The sequence below is a fragment of the Anoplolepis gracilipes genome, chromosome 14 (genome assembly GCF_047496725.1).
Source record: "Anoplolepis gracilipes chromosome 14, ASM4749672v1, whole genome shotgun sequence".
Taxonomy (NCBI): Eukaryota; Metazoa; Arthropoda; class Insecta; order Hymenoptera; family Formicidae; genus Anoplolepis; species Anoplolepis gracilipes.
This window is the reverse complement of record NC_132983.1, coordinates 7,523,144-7,536,946: the sequence shown is the minus strand read 5'-3', so window position 1 is coordinate 7,536,946 and position 13,803 is coordinate 7,523,144. Positions and strand designations below refer to the sequence as shown.

The 13,803-nt window shown below is 39.5% G+C and overlaps 3 protein-coding genes and 1 pseudogene across 3 annotated transcripts; 1 reads left to right on the top strand and 3 right to left on the bottom strand.

Moving 5' to 3' along the window:
* Positions 1-13,803, bottom strand: part of LOC140673319 (cytochrome P450 4C1-like) — a 157,834-nt pseudogene that overhangs the window by 107,236 nt on the left and 36,795 nt on the right.
* Positions 7,741-9,292, top strand: LOC140673323 (uncharacterized). Its single transcript, XM_072906222.1, has one exon. The coding sequence runs from the start codon at positions 8,117-8,119 to the stop codon at positions 9,200-9,202; it is 1,086 nt and encodes a 361-aa protein (XP_072762323.1). The 5' UTR covers positions 7,741-8,116; the 3' UTR covers positions 9,203-9,292.
* On the bottom strand, positions 11,229-12,212 carry LOC140673325 (uncharacterized). The gene has a single exon (XM_072906226.1). The coding sequence runs from the start codon at positions 12,048-12,050 to the stop codon at positions 11,229-11,231; it is 822 nt and encodes a 273-aa protein (XP_072762327.1). The 5' UTR covers positions 12,051-12,212.
* Positions 12,598-13,740, bottom strand: LOC140673448 (uncharacterized). The gene is made up of 2 exons (XM_072906436.1): positions 12,761-13,740; positions 12,598-12,677 (listed from the first exon to the last, which is right to left on the bottom strand). The coding sequence occupies exons 1-2, from the start codon at positions 13,734-13,736 to the stop codon at positions 12,598-12,600; spliced, it is 1,056 nt and encodes a 351-aa protein (XP_072762537.1). The 5' UTR covers positions 13,737-13,740.

Below are 13,803 nucleotides of genomic sequence, written 5' to 3'. Positions count from 1 at the left end.
GACGTTCTATATAGCGTAGGACAAGGAGAGTATGACGTGGTGTGAGAAGGAAAGCGCTGTATGTGTATGACAAGGGAGTGCATGATGATAGGAAAAGGAGGGCATGATGGTAAGAAAAGGAGAGCATGATGGTAGGAAAAGGAGATATAGGTGCGAGAGAAAAGAATAGAGATGAAGAAGGATAGCGAGAAGGAGAGCGTGTTATGGGGTGCGAGAGAAAGAATAGAGAGGAAGGAGGATAGCGGAGGCGCGATAAGACGGAGGCTAAGGCGTACGCGAGAAAAAGATATTTTTTGTATGTTACGTTTTTTTTTTCTAATATTAAATGTTATCTTATTATCTAATTATATCTAATACAGAGGAAGAAGGGTGGGATAGATGATGAAGGTGGAAATAAGTAATATATATATATATATATATATATATATATATATATATATATATATATAAGTTTAACATAAATTTTTATTTAAAAAGTGTGTATGTGTATACATATAAAGTGTGTGTGTGTGTGTGTGTGTGCGTTTGTGCATGTATTAAAATTATTATAATATAAAAAAGAATTAAAATTGTAATAGAAAATTGAAAAAATTAAAATATAAAAAGAATTAAAATTATAGTATAAAATTTTAAAAAATTAAAATAATGATCTAGGGTAGCAGCTCTGAAACAGAAAAAAACATTTTTTATTAGTACTTTAAAAATATTTTCTAAAATGATAAAAATTATAAATACTTACAATCTATTCGGAGTCTCTCTCTCTCTCTCTCTCTCATCTGACGACCTGGAGTCCTCCTGCAGAGTTTCGGGGAGCCACGGTTCCTCTGTCTCCCACACCTCATACGGAAGCTCACCAAAGAGTTTCCGCAAACAAAGACGATCCTCGTTAAACTGTGGAGTCACCTCCTCGCGCCTCCGGTTCTCGGGAGTGTCACTCCAAAGATCATCACGCACCCATGCGTATAACTCTCTCTCGTGGCGCCGGAACATCCTTTTAATTTGTCTATCATAAATATTTACGAATCCCTTAATTTTTATATCAGCCTGTGACTCGTACTGTAAAAAAAACTTTATTATTAGTACTATTAGTAACGCTATTAGTGCCAATATTATTTTTAAAAAAATAAATACTTACATTTTTAAATGCTACTATATTTAGCACAACTCTTATTAATTCATGTGCGAGATCCCTCATCGTCCTTGCCAAATAACCCCAGTTTTGAATAAAAATTATATCCACTAACGAACACATCTCGTGGTGTGGCATCCTTAAAACTTGCGCACTTTAGTCGTTCACAGACTAACACAGTCTAGATGAAAGTTCTAACGGAGTTAGCCAACGTCTCGGGAAAGAAAAGTAGGGGATGTGTAGCAGCATCTAGGCTTAAATTACAGCAAGGTCGATAGACAAAAGATCCTTTGAGCCTTTTTCAGTTTTTTTCAACACATGTGTATGCATTAAATGAATTATGTACAAATCGCTTTCTTCTTTCTTCTAAAAAGGTTTTCCTTCTTATTCTTTTTACCAGTCGCAGCCTAATTTTTTTAAGATACCTCATTTCCGGAATATGTTTTAATCGCGTACGTTCTATATCGGTATTTTCATCAATGAAATGCATAAAAAATCTATTTCGTCACGGATCTCGAAAAACAGTTCTAGCGATCTTGTATAAGTCTTTGGTAAACCAATTTCACGATTTTGTAAAAATTGCACTACAGAATTCATAGCACTACCGAAGGCGTTGTAGTTTAATGTGTGTGTGTATCAAATGAGTTATGTACAAATCGCTTTCTTCTTTCTTCTAAAAAGTCTATCCTTCTTTCTTTTTTTATCTGTAACAGCCTCTCTTTTCGAAGATACTTTATTTCCGCAACAACAGGATCTTCAAATTGCATAAGTTCTATATCGGTATTTTCATTGACCACATCACATAAAAAATCTATATCGTCACGGATCTCGAAAAACAGTTTTAACGATCTTGTATAAGTCTTTGGTAAACCAATTTCGCGATTTTGTAAAAATTGCACTACAGAATTCATGGCACTACCGAAGGCGTTGTAGTTTAGGCGATACTAAACTATTCAAAAGCTCGAGCGCCGTGTGTGGCTGTCGTATGATGAAATCTAATCAAATGTATACAACGATTGAAATATTCGGTTACAAATGTATACGCCAAAGCGTGAGATAAAATTTTTGGCTAAATGATAACATAAACAGACCGTCGACAGTACGGATGTTTGCGCTAAAGAATAACGTGCCGCATAGTGGGTGGGCATTATCATATATATTTGACTATAAATGTAAATAATAAATATAATCAGGCGTTCTATAGTACGATGTGGTGTATGTGTAGGACAAGGAGTGCATGACGATAAGAAAAGGAGAGCACGATGGTAGGAAAAGGAGATATGGGTACGAGAGAAAGAACAGCGCGCATGGTGAGAGAAAGAATAGAGAGGAAGGAGAGCGCGCATGGTGAGAAAAGGACAGCGCTATAGACGTAGGACAAGGAGAGTATGATGTGTAAGGAAAGGAGAGAGCATGATGGTAAGGAAAGAAGGTGACAAGTAAAAGAAATATATAAATGTATAAAAATTCCAAATTTATTTAAAATTAAAAAAATTTAATTATAGAATATAGAAAATAATACTTGAACTATAGTTTTTTAATGTAAATATGGGTTGATTGAACCTTCATGATGATGATTCGACCACCAATTGAATATTTTAAATACATTTTGTAAAGCGCAATTTCGTACATGTCTATCGCAACGCAGAGTAGCATCTAATTTATCTAAAGCAGGAACGTCATCATAGTCGTTATCCAATGTCTCGATAATAAGACCGATTCTCGCATCGTCTTCCAGTAAATTTGCCAACCATTCTCGTTTTTCATGTCCTTTGACATACACTCGAGAAGATGTATCTTTCAACGTCACAGCCTCAGTGATTAAACGTTTAGCCATGTAGTATGGAACGTTCCCATCTTCCCATTGCAGATTATGATGTTTTCCAACCAACCATGCAACCTGAGATCTCTCAGACCTCGTGAGCAAACGAAATGGTGTAAGACTCGTAAAAATATAATGAGAGAGTACAGATCCCTTCGTCAAAATCGCAATTTCTTTCACGATAAACTTTCCTCCAACGATAAATCCTTGAAGATCCACAAACGTTGGCACAACCATAATGAAGAGATATTAGCGAGAACTACGACGACGAACGACTGACGTTAATCATCGAGTATCGCAAGTTTTTATGTTATATGATCCGGTATGCGATTCTCCAATTTCGTTTACAGAAGAATCGAATGTTGGTTGGTTGGCTGATAAGACGAGCGTTCCTGCTAGTGTTGATTCATGTAATTTTACGTACTACGTTCGTTAGAGGATTGTATTCGACAACGCGATCATGCAAAATGAGACAATAAGCGGTAGTGTTTGCCGGCACATTTTCTTTACAATCAAATTCTATTCTTACGTCTACGGTAGCATTTTTCACCGATTCGTTTTGTCGAGAACAATCGATGATTACAAACGGACCGTAAAGTAGAAACAGTGAGATGGTGAGGCTCGGTTCGAGGTACTCGTATCCGTAATAGTTTTTGCAGAAACGCGCGTACGTGTCGTATAGAATCGACCATCTGTTTTTATCGAAATCCAGATTCATATCGTCGTACGGATAACATTCCGAGTTCAGATAAAGTTTCACGTTTGTTAATTTGCAGTCGTCGAATTTACTCAATCCTCGAGCATAACATTCTTCCGACCTGTCTGCAGAGCAAAGATAACGTATCGTGGTTTCTCCAGCTGAGTCGCGGTCTTAATGGCCCACGAATGCTTGGTTGTACGCTGCAACAGCGGAAACTCGTACAGATCCCACGAGCGAAAACCCATGCTGAGGTAGCGTCCGCTTTCCAGAGCGCGCAGCATAGACAACTTCTTAATTTCACTCAACAGCACATGTGGCATTCGCCATTGTATCTTGAATATGTTGATCACAGGCTCCACCACCGAAGCTCCAACCAGACAATTGTTGTCATTGCGCGATCGTATTAAGATCAACTCGTGACGAGCGTTAATTACTATGCGTCTGTAATCCTCGCAAAATCCCAATAACATGTAGAGCGGTACGCAAAAATTAAAATGTCCATTTACAGTAGTTGGATCACTCCAGCCAGCATTTCTCATAATCACGCTTTTATCGGATGATATTGTTACATAGTTTTTGAGCATACTCGTTATTCCCACGTTTCTGTTGCGATCAATCTCCACGCCATTGAGTTCGTATCGAATCTCGTCAAACATGAATGCTACGCAATTATTTTGCAGTACCACATTAGATCCGTCAGTTGGATTGTTTATCTTCAATTCTCCCTCGATGTATAAGAAACTCTCGTACGGTAATGTATACAGATCCTGTTGTTGTATGGGTATTCTTATCTCGTCACTGTGTCCGAACGTTGTGTTGGCGAATGGGTTGTATGCGTGAGTCTCAATCTTGACGATGCGATCGTCAAAGATCGGTTCGTCCGCGATGTTGAGAATGTCAGTCATCGTTCAAATGTTTCGCACCGCGAATCCCAAAGATTGTAAAAACGCAACGTTTGATGCGTTCAATTTCTTTTTCTTAGCGCAAGATGATTGCGTATTAGCAAATCTCGATGTTGTTGTTGTTGTCGTCACGGGCGTCGTAAAAATTGTGTTGTCTCTCACGTCTTTCGATCCGTTCAGCACGAGCATCACACGCTAATTTTGTCGCCGTCGTACATGCACTCTAATGGTGATCTCTTCTCCTCGAAAATCGAGTAATCGTCCTTCCTGATCGACAACGCGTAACGTTAAATCCGTAATGCTCCGTACGATGATCGGTAGGTAAATGATGTGCGCCGGTGTTTCCGATATCTTATATCCTGGTGGTACCCTCGGTGAAAATTCATGTATCGTATGAACGAGTTTACCGTTGTTGTACGCACCCGCGGTGACATTACATTCGACGCGGATAATGTTCACGTTGATAATGTTAATCGGCACGTCCGACTCGTACCATTTTCGCGGCTGCAGTATACGGTTCGAGAATCCTAGCAGCGATCCAATGTTGTTAGGCTTGCTAAAATTTATTCTGTAGGCGCATTTGATCTCGCTCCGCATCGTATTGTAATTAGCGCGGAGCACTATCGGCCATTCTCCAGCCTCGAAGTCATCGTCGTCAGTTTGTTTTTTATCACCATCACGAACTGCGTGTTGCGAACGTTTTCGTGAAATTGTTTTTTTTAAAAATTCATGTATCGCTTGCAGCTCGTACGATCCCTCGGGAATCGTAATTTCAGCATCGTCTTTGCCAAAGTAAAATTTATTATTCGAGGAATTCACGTTCGATATCGTGTGATAACTCTCAAAATCCGCTAGACCGAGTTCGTATTCACCATCGCTTAAATCTACGGTGGGCGAGTAATTTGCCGCGAGAACGCTGCTCTTCCCAGTCAGCGTGAATGTCATAGACATGTTGACCAAACTGTTTAACGAATACTAAATTAAATAGCGGAATGTATGTCTTTAAATTCGCGTGCATCGACCGCTCGGAAAAACTGCAAGCACAATAGAGCGTATGACAAGGAGAGTACGACGTGGTGTAAGAAGGAAGGCGCTATAGACGTAGGACAAGGAGAGCATAATGGTGGGAAAAGGGCAGCGCTATAGACGTAGCACAAGGAGAGTATGATGTGTAAGGAAAGGAGAGAGAGAGAGAGAGCAAAGGAAAAGGTTGCAGTAAAAGAAATATAAACGTAACTTATTAAGATATTAAAAGTATTCTTGACACATTTCCAATAAACTATACATTTCGATTAAAAAATATATCAATGTAACATATTATTATTATTATTATTATTATTATATAATATACAGGAAGAAGGATAGGATTTTATAAAGAAGATACATAGCGATATATATGTTTAATATATAATTTTTATTCAAAATGTGTTTTCATACATATAATGTGTATGTGTTAAAATTTAAATTCGCGTGCATCGACCGTTCGGAGAAACTGCAAGCACAATTGTCCGCAGATGCTTTGATTATAAGTTTGATAGGATGTATAATTATAATCTATTTTTGACACATTTAAATATCGTATCAATTCATTCGGCGGGCGAAGATTGCCAAAACTGTCAAAATATATAGCGCGATTCCCTCTCTTTGCATACGCTACCCAGTGAGTACCCGAGCCTTTAGCGTTATCCAAATTTATGATACCGCTCTCGTTTCAATATATACCACCGATCGGTAATGAGTCACGCATAAAAACGCCTCTAAAATACGGAATGCGCATACGTTTTGCTAGTTGCAGCAGTTGTACGTTGGTAGTTGCACCCTTTGGCATTTTTAGTGTCTCTTTGACGTTTTTTTTTTCTTCTTCTTTCTCATTGAGATTCCTCGTCCGTATTTGTATGGCGCGAGATACAATCCGCGACCTTCCATGGCGCGATTGTGACGTAGCATCTCTTGAAACTGACGTTGCGTAGATTTTCCGTCGTTTACCATCTTCGCTACACCAGCCGCTCCACCAATCAGAGATCCGAGAGCACCCAACACTGGTAGAATCGGTAATACGCCTCCGCGTTTCGCTACCGGAAGTATTCGTTTTTTCGTAATCTTTTTCTTCGTCGACGACTTTTTCATCCCCATACCCATTTTCGTCTTTGCTTTCATGACCGTCCAAACGGCCGTGGCGGCTGCTCTTTCGCCAAAATTCGAATCTTTCGCGGTAATACGTTCCCGCGCCCTCGCAGCTAGTATACTATCCGCTACGTGTCGTTCGCCGAGGTTGTTGCTTCGCGAGTAAGCTAAATCGTGTTCGCGACACGCGACGTCCAATGGGTTGATGCCTCGATCGCCTCTAACCAATCGTTCTTGTAAACGAGTTCCCGGTCCGCAAAACTGATATCCAGGAATATGTAATTCGATAGGGAGTGCGTTTATCGCGCGATTCAACAGACCACAGCCTCTTACGGTATTCGCTGACATTCGTAACAATCTTTTATCATCGGCGCTGGACCGTCAATGTGCGTTCGTTGCCACGGTCGATTGTAATGTTCGAAACAGCGACGATAGGTCTGAACCTCCGAATCAGCCTTTATATATTCCGGAAGTTTGTCCCACAGACGTTCCACGTAACGACCAAACTGTTTCAATAAAATAATCTTCGGTATATATTGCAACTGTTCTGAGATAAGGTTGAGAATATCACAGTCATCCGACAGTGAAAGAAACATGTTTGACACTGAGCGGTTTCGATTTGATGCGCATCTATAAATAGGCTCTCCTCACCCTCCTCCTCCTCATAAAGTATCGTTAAGTCTGATTAGACAAGTCATGCGATTCGTGCTACAACCAACGGTAATTAAAGTAACAAATTTTGACAATAGACTAATGCCTGAAAAAGAAATACACAAACATGGAAAAATGTTACCGAATACAATACGCGGTCTCATTTGCGGCCCTTCGAATTGCGGTAAAACTAACTTGTTGATAAGCTTGATAGAAAGTCCAAACGGCATACGCTTTGAAAATTTATACATATATTCAAAATCTCTTCAACAACCAAAATATCAATATTTGGAAAATTTACTATCATCGATAGATGAAATTGGTTACTTTACGTTCTCTAATAACAGCGATGTCATTTCATCGAGAGAGGCGCTTCCGAATTCGGTTTTTATCTTCGATGACGTGGCATGCGACAAACAAGATACGATAAGAGAGTACTTCTCAATGGGTCGACACTCAAGCGTCGATTGTTTCTATCTCTGTCAAACGTATGCCAAGATACCCAAGCATCTTATACGCGACAATGCTAATCTGTTGATTTTATTTAAACAAGACGGTACAAACTTGCGACATGTGTACAACGATCATGTAAATACTGATATGTCGTACGATGATTTTTGCGCGTTATGCCAAAAATGTTGGCAGCACAAGTATGGATTTCTAGTAATTGACAAAGACAGTTCAATGAACAATGGACGTTACAGAAGAGGTTTTAATGAATTTGCGGTACCGTAAAATGATCAGTTGCTATCGAAACATTGACAGAGCAACGTCTACATAAAAAAAACATGAGTGATCGTGAAAAGATTGCGCGAAAAATTGTACAGACGAGCGAGTCAATTCGCAAAAAATATCGCGCGTTAAAAATTGGTAAAATTGAGAAAGATGTAGCGTTGGAGAAACAGTTTAAACCGATTAGCGAGCCTCTAAAACAGCTTGTTCAAAATACCATCGATGTAGAATCCGACGTATCGAAAATCGAGCCGTTCGATATACTCGAAAAAGACCATGTGGAAAAGAAAATTATTAAAGTTAAAAAACGACCAAGAATCTCATATAATGATTTGAGCTCAAAGCAAAAACGATTAAACGTCTCATTAAATGATTTGCCGATAACTTCTACACCTAATCAAAGACGAACGATACCGGACACATCTACTCAGATAGAAATTGCGCAACCGCGTCAATTATCGTACGAGCAACCACCCGTCGACGAAATTTTTGAAACCACACCCGATTCGTTGGTTACGACGGTACAACGTGAATTGCAAACGTCCGCAGGTGTAAACATATTTCGAGAGCATTTAGGTCCACTCGGACAAAAATATATATTAACTGTTATGAATCAAGATAAAGATAAAGCTATGGATTATGTGTACGGCATTAAGTTTTCTAACGATGGAATAATGCTCGGTGATAAACATTTTGACGTAGACAAAAATGATAATATAATTATCAATGAAGTAAAATATACGGGAACGCCTGGTCTCTATGAATTAATTTTCAAAAAAATCCCCGACGATGAAATATATACCGAAGATGATTTGCTTAAATATAAAAGTATATTATTAACGACGAATGCGCATAAACGTGGGAACAAAGCACATAATCCAGTATTAGGGACTAAAGGATATAAGTATAAAAATGTAATTGCGCCGTTATTGTCTAGCAGAAAAGCTGGAAAGGGTATACTACCGCGCGCTATGACTCTAAACGACAATAAGATCGACTACGTGCATTGGAACGATCCAAACGAGTTGGTAGATCGTCTGCGATTACTGGATGCTTCGCGTCGAGCCGGTAACAATGCTCACGACAATGAAATCATGTCGATTATCGAAGAACTTCGCGAAGATGGTCTTATTATAAATTGAATGATGTATCGACAAAACTAATCAGTCGATCAGCGTCGCGTGACACTTTACGAAGCGTCGGAAAAAATGCCTATCAACAAATTTGGCTTATTCGATTCAAGAAATGATGCAACCGGTACAAACGGCTCTTGGGATAGATTGGTAAAAAGTTATGTGCACGAAAACGCTCTGTGTCGCATCGTTACAGACTTCGATGCGAGGTCGCGTAAGATTCGTCGTGTAGCGCAACCTGAGGCTGACACCGATGCCGTCAACAAATTGTACGTACAGTCTTGCGTTAAAAGATTAATGAATCGACAGAAACAATCAGACGAGAAGCTTACTTCGCTTGAGAAGGACGTGCGAGCATTACAGATTGCGCTAAACAATCTTCAACGCGCGGCTAACGCTAACTCAGAGACGGCTATCAACCCGAATGAGCATCAGTGAACGGGTTAGGAGCGGCTATCGAACGGCTATCGAACAGCTACGAAGGATTATCGAACGGCTGCGAACAATTATCGAACCGCTACGAAGAATTACCGAACTGCTATCTAATATACTACAATGAGTGGCAGTGGTAGTGAACGACCTAGCAGCAGCAGCAGCAGCAACAACAACAACAACAACAACAACAACAGCCTCGAACGAGGCTATCAACATCTCAAACAGGGCTGTGAACGAGGCTACGAACACGTTCTTCACGGCTACACTCAAGGTTACAAACAACTCAAGAACTCCTACGATCGTTCGAAAGACGTCTGTGAACGAGGCTACGAACGGGTCAAAAGCGGCTACGAACGAGTCAAAAACGACTGTGAAAAAGGCTGCGAACGGATCAAGAACGATTTTCGAATGGGTGAAGGACGGCGGTGAACAACGCAAGAACGGATTAAGAACGGATCAGAAAACGTGAAAAAATAAAAAAAACATAGAAAAAACGAAACTTAAAGAACGGCTCTTAAAGGACGATAAACGAAAAATGAGTGATAAAAAAGCAAACAACAAACAACCATCGAGAAAAACTGGCAAAGCAAAGAATCAACACAGTTTGGAGAGACGACAGTTGGTAAACGAGCTGCACGCGCCAGCGAGAAAAAATTTTCCCCGAAGACACGTCATAGTGCGGGGATACGATGATCTGTGGCAAGCCGACATCGTCGAGATGCGTCCGTATGCTCGAGTCAACAAAGGATACAATTACATACTCACTGTTATCGATGTGTTGAGCAAGTATGCGTGGGTCGTACCGCTCAAGAGTAAAGGTGGAAACGAGACGGCCGATGCGATTGCAGAGATAATTCGAGACGATGCGAGATGCCCGAAAAATTTTCAAACCGATCAAGGAAAAGAATTTTACAATGCAAATGTACAAAACCTCATGAAGAAACACGATATTAATCATTATTCGACATATTCCGTCATGAAAGCCTCGATCGTGGAACGCTTCAATCGTACTTTGAAGAATAAAATGTGGAAAATGTTTACGCTCAATGGAAACTACAAGTGGATCGACGAACTATCGAGACTCGTTGAAGAGTACAACACGCAAAAACATCGCACTATCGGTATGAGACCTGTCGATGTTACTCCAGCCGTCGCGGAGAAACTTTTACATACGGTGTACAGCAACGTAAAGATTGCGGCGCTGGCGAAATTTAAAATAGGCGATTCGGTGCGCGTGAGTAAATTCAAGACTTTATTCGAAAAAGGCTACACACCAAATTGGACCACCGAAGTGTTTGAAATTGTTAAGATACAGAAAACTAATCCCGTGACATATATATTAAAAGATTCGCGCGGAAATCCCGTCGCCGGTGGATTTTACGAATACGAACTACAACGCGTTGCTAATCCCGATATATATCTTGTGGAAAAAATATTGAGGAAGAGAGGGGATGAAGTTTTTGTGAAATGGTTGGGATTCGATAGTTCACGGAATTCTTGGATTCATAAAAATAATGTATTGTAAAAATATAACAAATATTATATAAAGTTTACATATATAAATATATATAATATTCAAATATATACACTTTTTTCTTTTTTACAACGGTATTCTGTAATGCCCCCATGGTAGCGTATCGATACTTTTAGATATTATATACCGTTTATCATCGTGTGGACTTAGAGCAATTTTTTTCTGCCGCATGGTATATACTTTATGCATTTTTGATCTTATACTCGATTGCTGTCGCGTCATTTCAATTCCTTCGTTCAAACACTGCATGTAATCGTCAAATGTTATCGTTTTCGCGACGACGCTATTCTTGACACCTTTTACCTTTTTCGTATCCTTTTTACCATCTATTTTTAGCGCATACATTTTTGCTCTAAGCCCGACAAATTCTGTCATTATCATACCGTTGTTTTCATCCTTCATCAGACCCGGTACCTTTTTATTCACGAGCGGTATACCGTACGCATTGTCTATCGCATAGTCGCTCGTGTCGAACTTGCCGATGTCGCGCTTCATATTCTCGTACACGTCTTCGCACTCAATGTGATATATGAGACTATCCGTGTCGGTGTACATGACTTTACATTTTTCTTTATACATTGGAATCATGTAATCGTGATGAAATTCGTACAAACACATCTTGGATACATCAAGTATACACATACCTACATAGATTGGTTTGTAAAACTTCACCTCGAGTCTACGCAATTCCACAGCGATTAAATTTTCCGAAAAAATGCTCCTGCTATGAAAATTTGGTTTCGCGATCATCGCCTCTGCGCCGTACCTATCGTCCCATTTTGTTATAAGTTTTACATCTACGCGATTGCGCACATTTTCCATCGTTTTGCCAAAAACTGCATTATTCATTAATTTGTATAAATTCTTTTCAAAATCATTTTTAGCCATTGTTCTAAATTGCGTGTTTAATTCAATATATGTACGTAACCATGGAGATTGCGCGAATTGTAATATGCGATGAATTTTTGTAACGCGAAGACCGTGTCGCGTACATTGCTGCAGATTGCGGTAGTGTATTACGTATCGTTTCTTATCGTATAAGGTTGCGAGCAACTTGTTCTCTCTCTTATCGGGTGGTTTGTCACGCGTCGGACAAAACGGTAAGTCAGTATGCGCGTCGTGAAGATGTTGCGGGTACTCGAGATCGACTTCGAGGATATAGCCTGTAGGCGAATCGGACGCGATCGATGATAGATCAAAATTGCATATATTGTCGACCCATTGAAAACTAGCGTAAGGCAAAGGTTGACACATTGCCCATCCGTATAAATTATTTACATCGAAATACATTAGATACGATGACGGTTTCAATGGCTCGTATGACTGCATGTACTTGTTATTAGCATGCGCGTATCTGTTGGAACATTGACTCAAACCACCGCGTATACCTCGTTCTATAAACATTACCATATCGATGTCAGTGAGCAATTCAAACTTAATATTTGTATGCTTCAACATGGCATCCCACGTGTATCCGGGCAGAGTATAATAATGCGCAGGGTCGAGCCCGTAACTCTTGATACAATTGTCACGAAAATTTTCAAAAACATCGCCTAATAACAAGACATCGATTTTTAAATATAGATCGCTATATTCGCCTAGCGTTCTAATGGAGAATCGGTCCCAAACAGTCTCGGCGTGCGCGTAATCGCTCTCGAATACTGTGTCATCGGTCAAGGAACTGTAAAATAATTCGCGCGGAGGTAAACATGTATCGTGCAATTTATCTACACAATCGATATATTCGTACGGAAAGACACCTTTTCGCGTTAACAGATCAAAGTCTTCTACCCGCAAATTTTGATATTCAGATTGTAAAATTTTTAATTTATCTTTACTGAGAAAAGATGCTAATTTGTTGAGACTTGTTGTGAGAAATTTAAAAGAATCGATGAAACGTAATTTAATATGATTTCGCGAATTGTCTTCCGTAAGTTTAACATCTTTCGTAAATGAAACGTATTTTTCTTTAGTTATCGGAAGTAGATCGATTCTTCCTTCGAACGCTGTAGCTATTTCCTCGATTATAAAATGTGAATCGTAACCGGATAAATTGTGGAAAATAATTGGAATATAAAAGGATTCCTTATAATTTAGATTGCAATTTGAATGCGCGGGACCTCTGTACCGCCCAGTGAGGTGGCAATGATCGTGTACGCGCGTATCGTCTTCCACGAATGGTTTCTCACATATGTGACATTGAGTAGCGCTGTTAAACTTTTCCAATTCTTCACGCGTCAAATTTATCATGGGAAGATTTGTAGATAAAATTGTTTTCACGCTCGTTGCTAAATTTTTTAATTCTTCAGCAAACCATGCGACGCAATTGGCTTCGCGACGAGAATGATACGCGGACAACGAATTATCGTACGAGCAATGTACATAATAAGCGATACTAAACACTTGATGATGCTGGTATAAATTTTTTTCTGCTTCTTCTTCTTTGTACGTCTTTCTCAAAACACATTCCAGGTCGGCATACACGACGAAAGGAACCTGCTCCTTCCTGTTATAGTTGTTAAAAGCGAACCACTTATCTTTATCGCTCGGTAATCGAATAACGCAATCATTCATCTTCCCGCAGTCTACAGTATGTGACTGTAGTTTCTCATTCGAATAAAAATAATGTAGACATCTATAA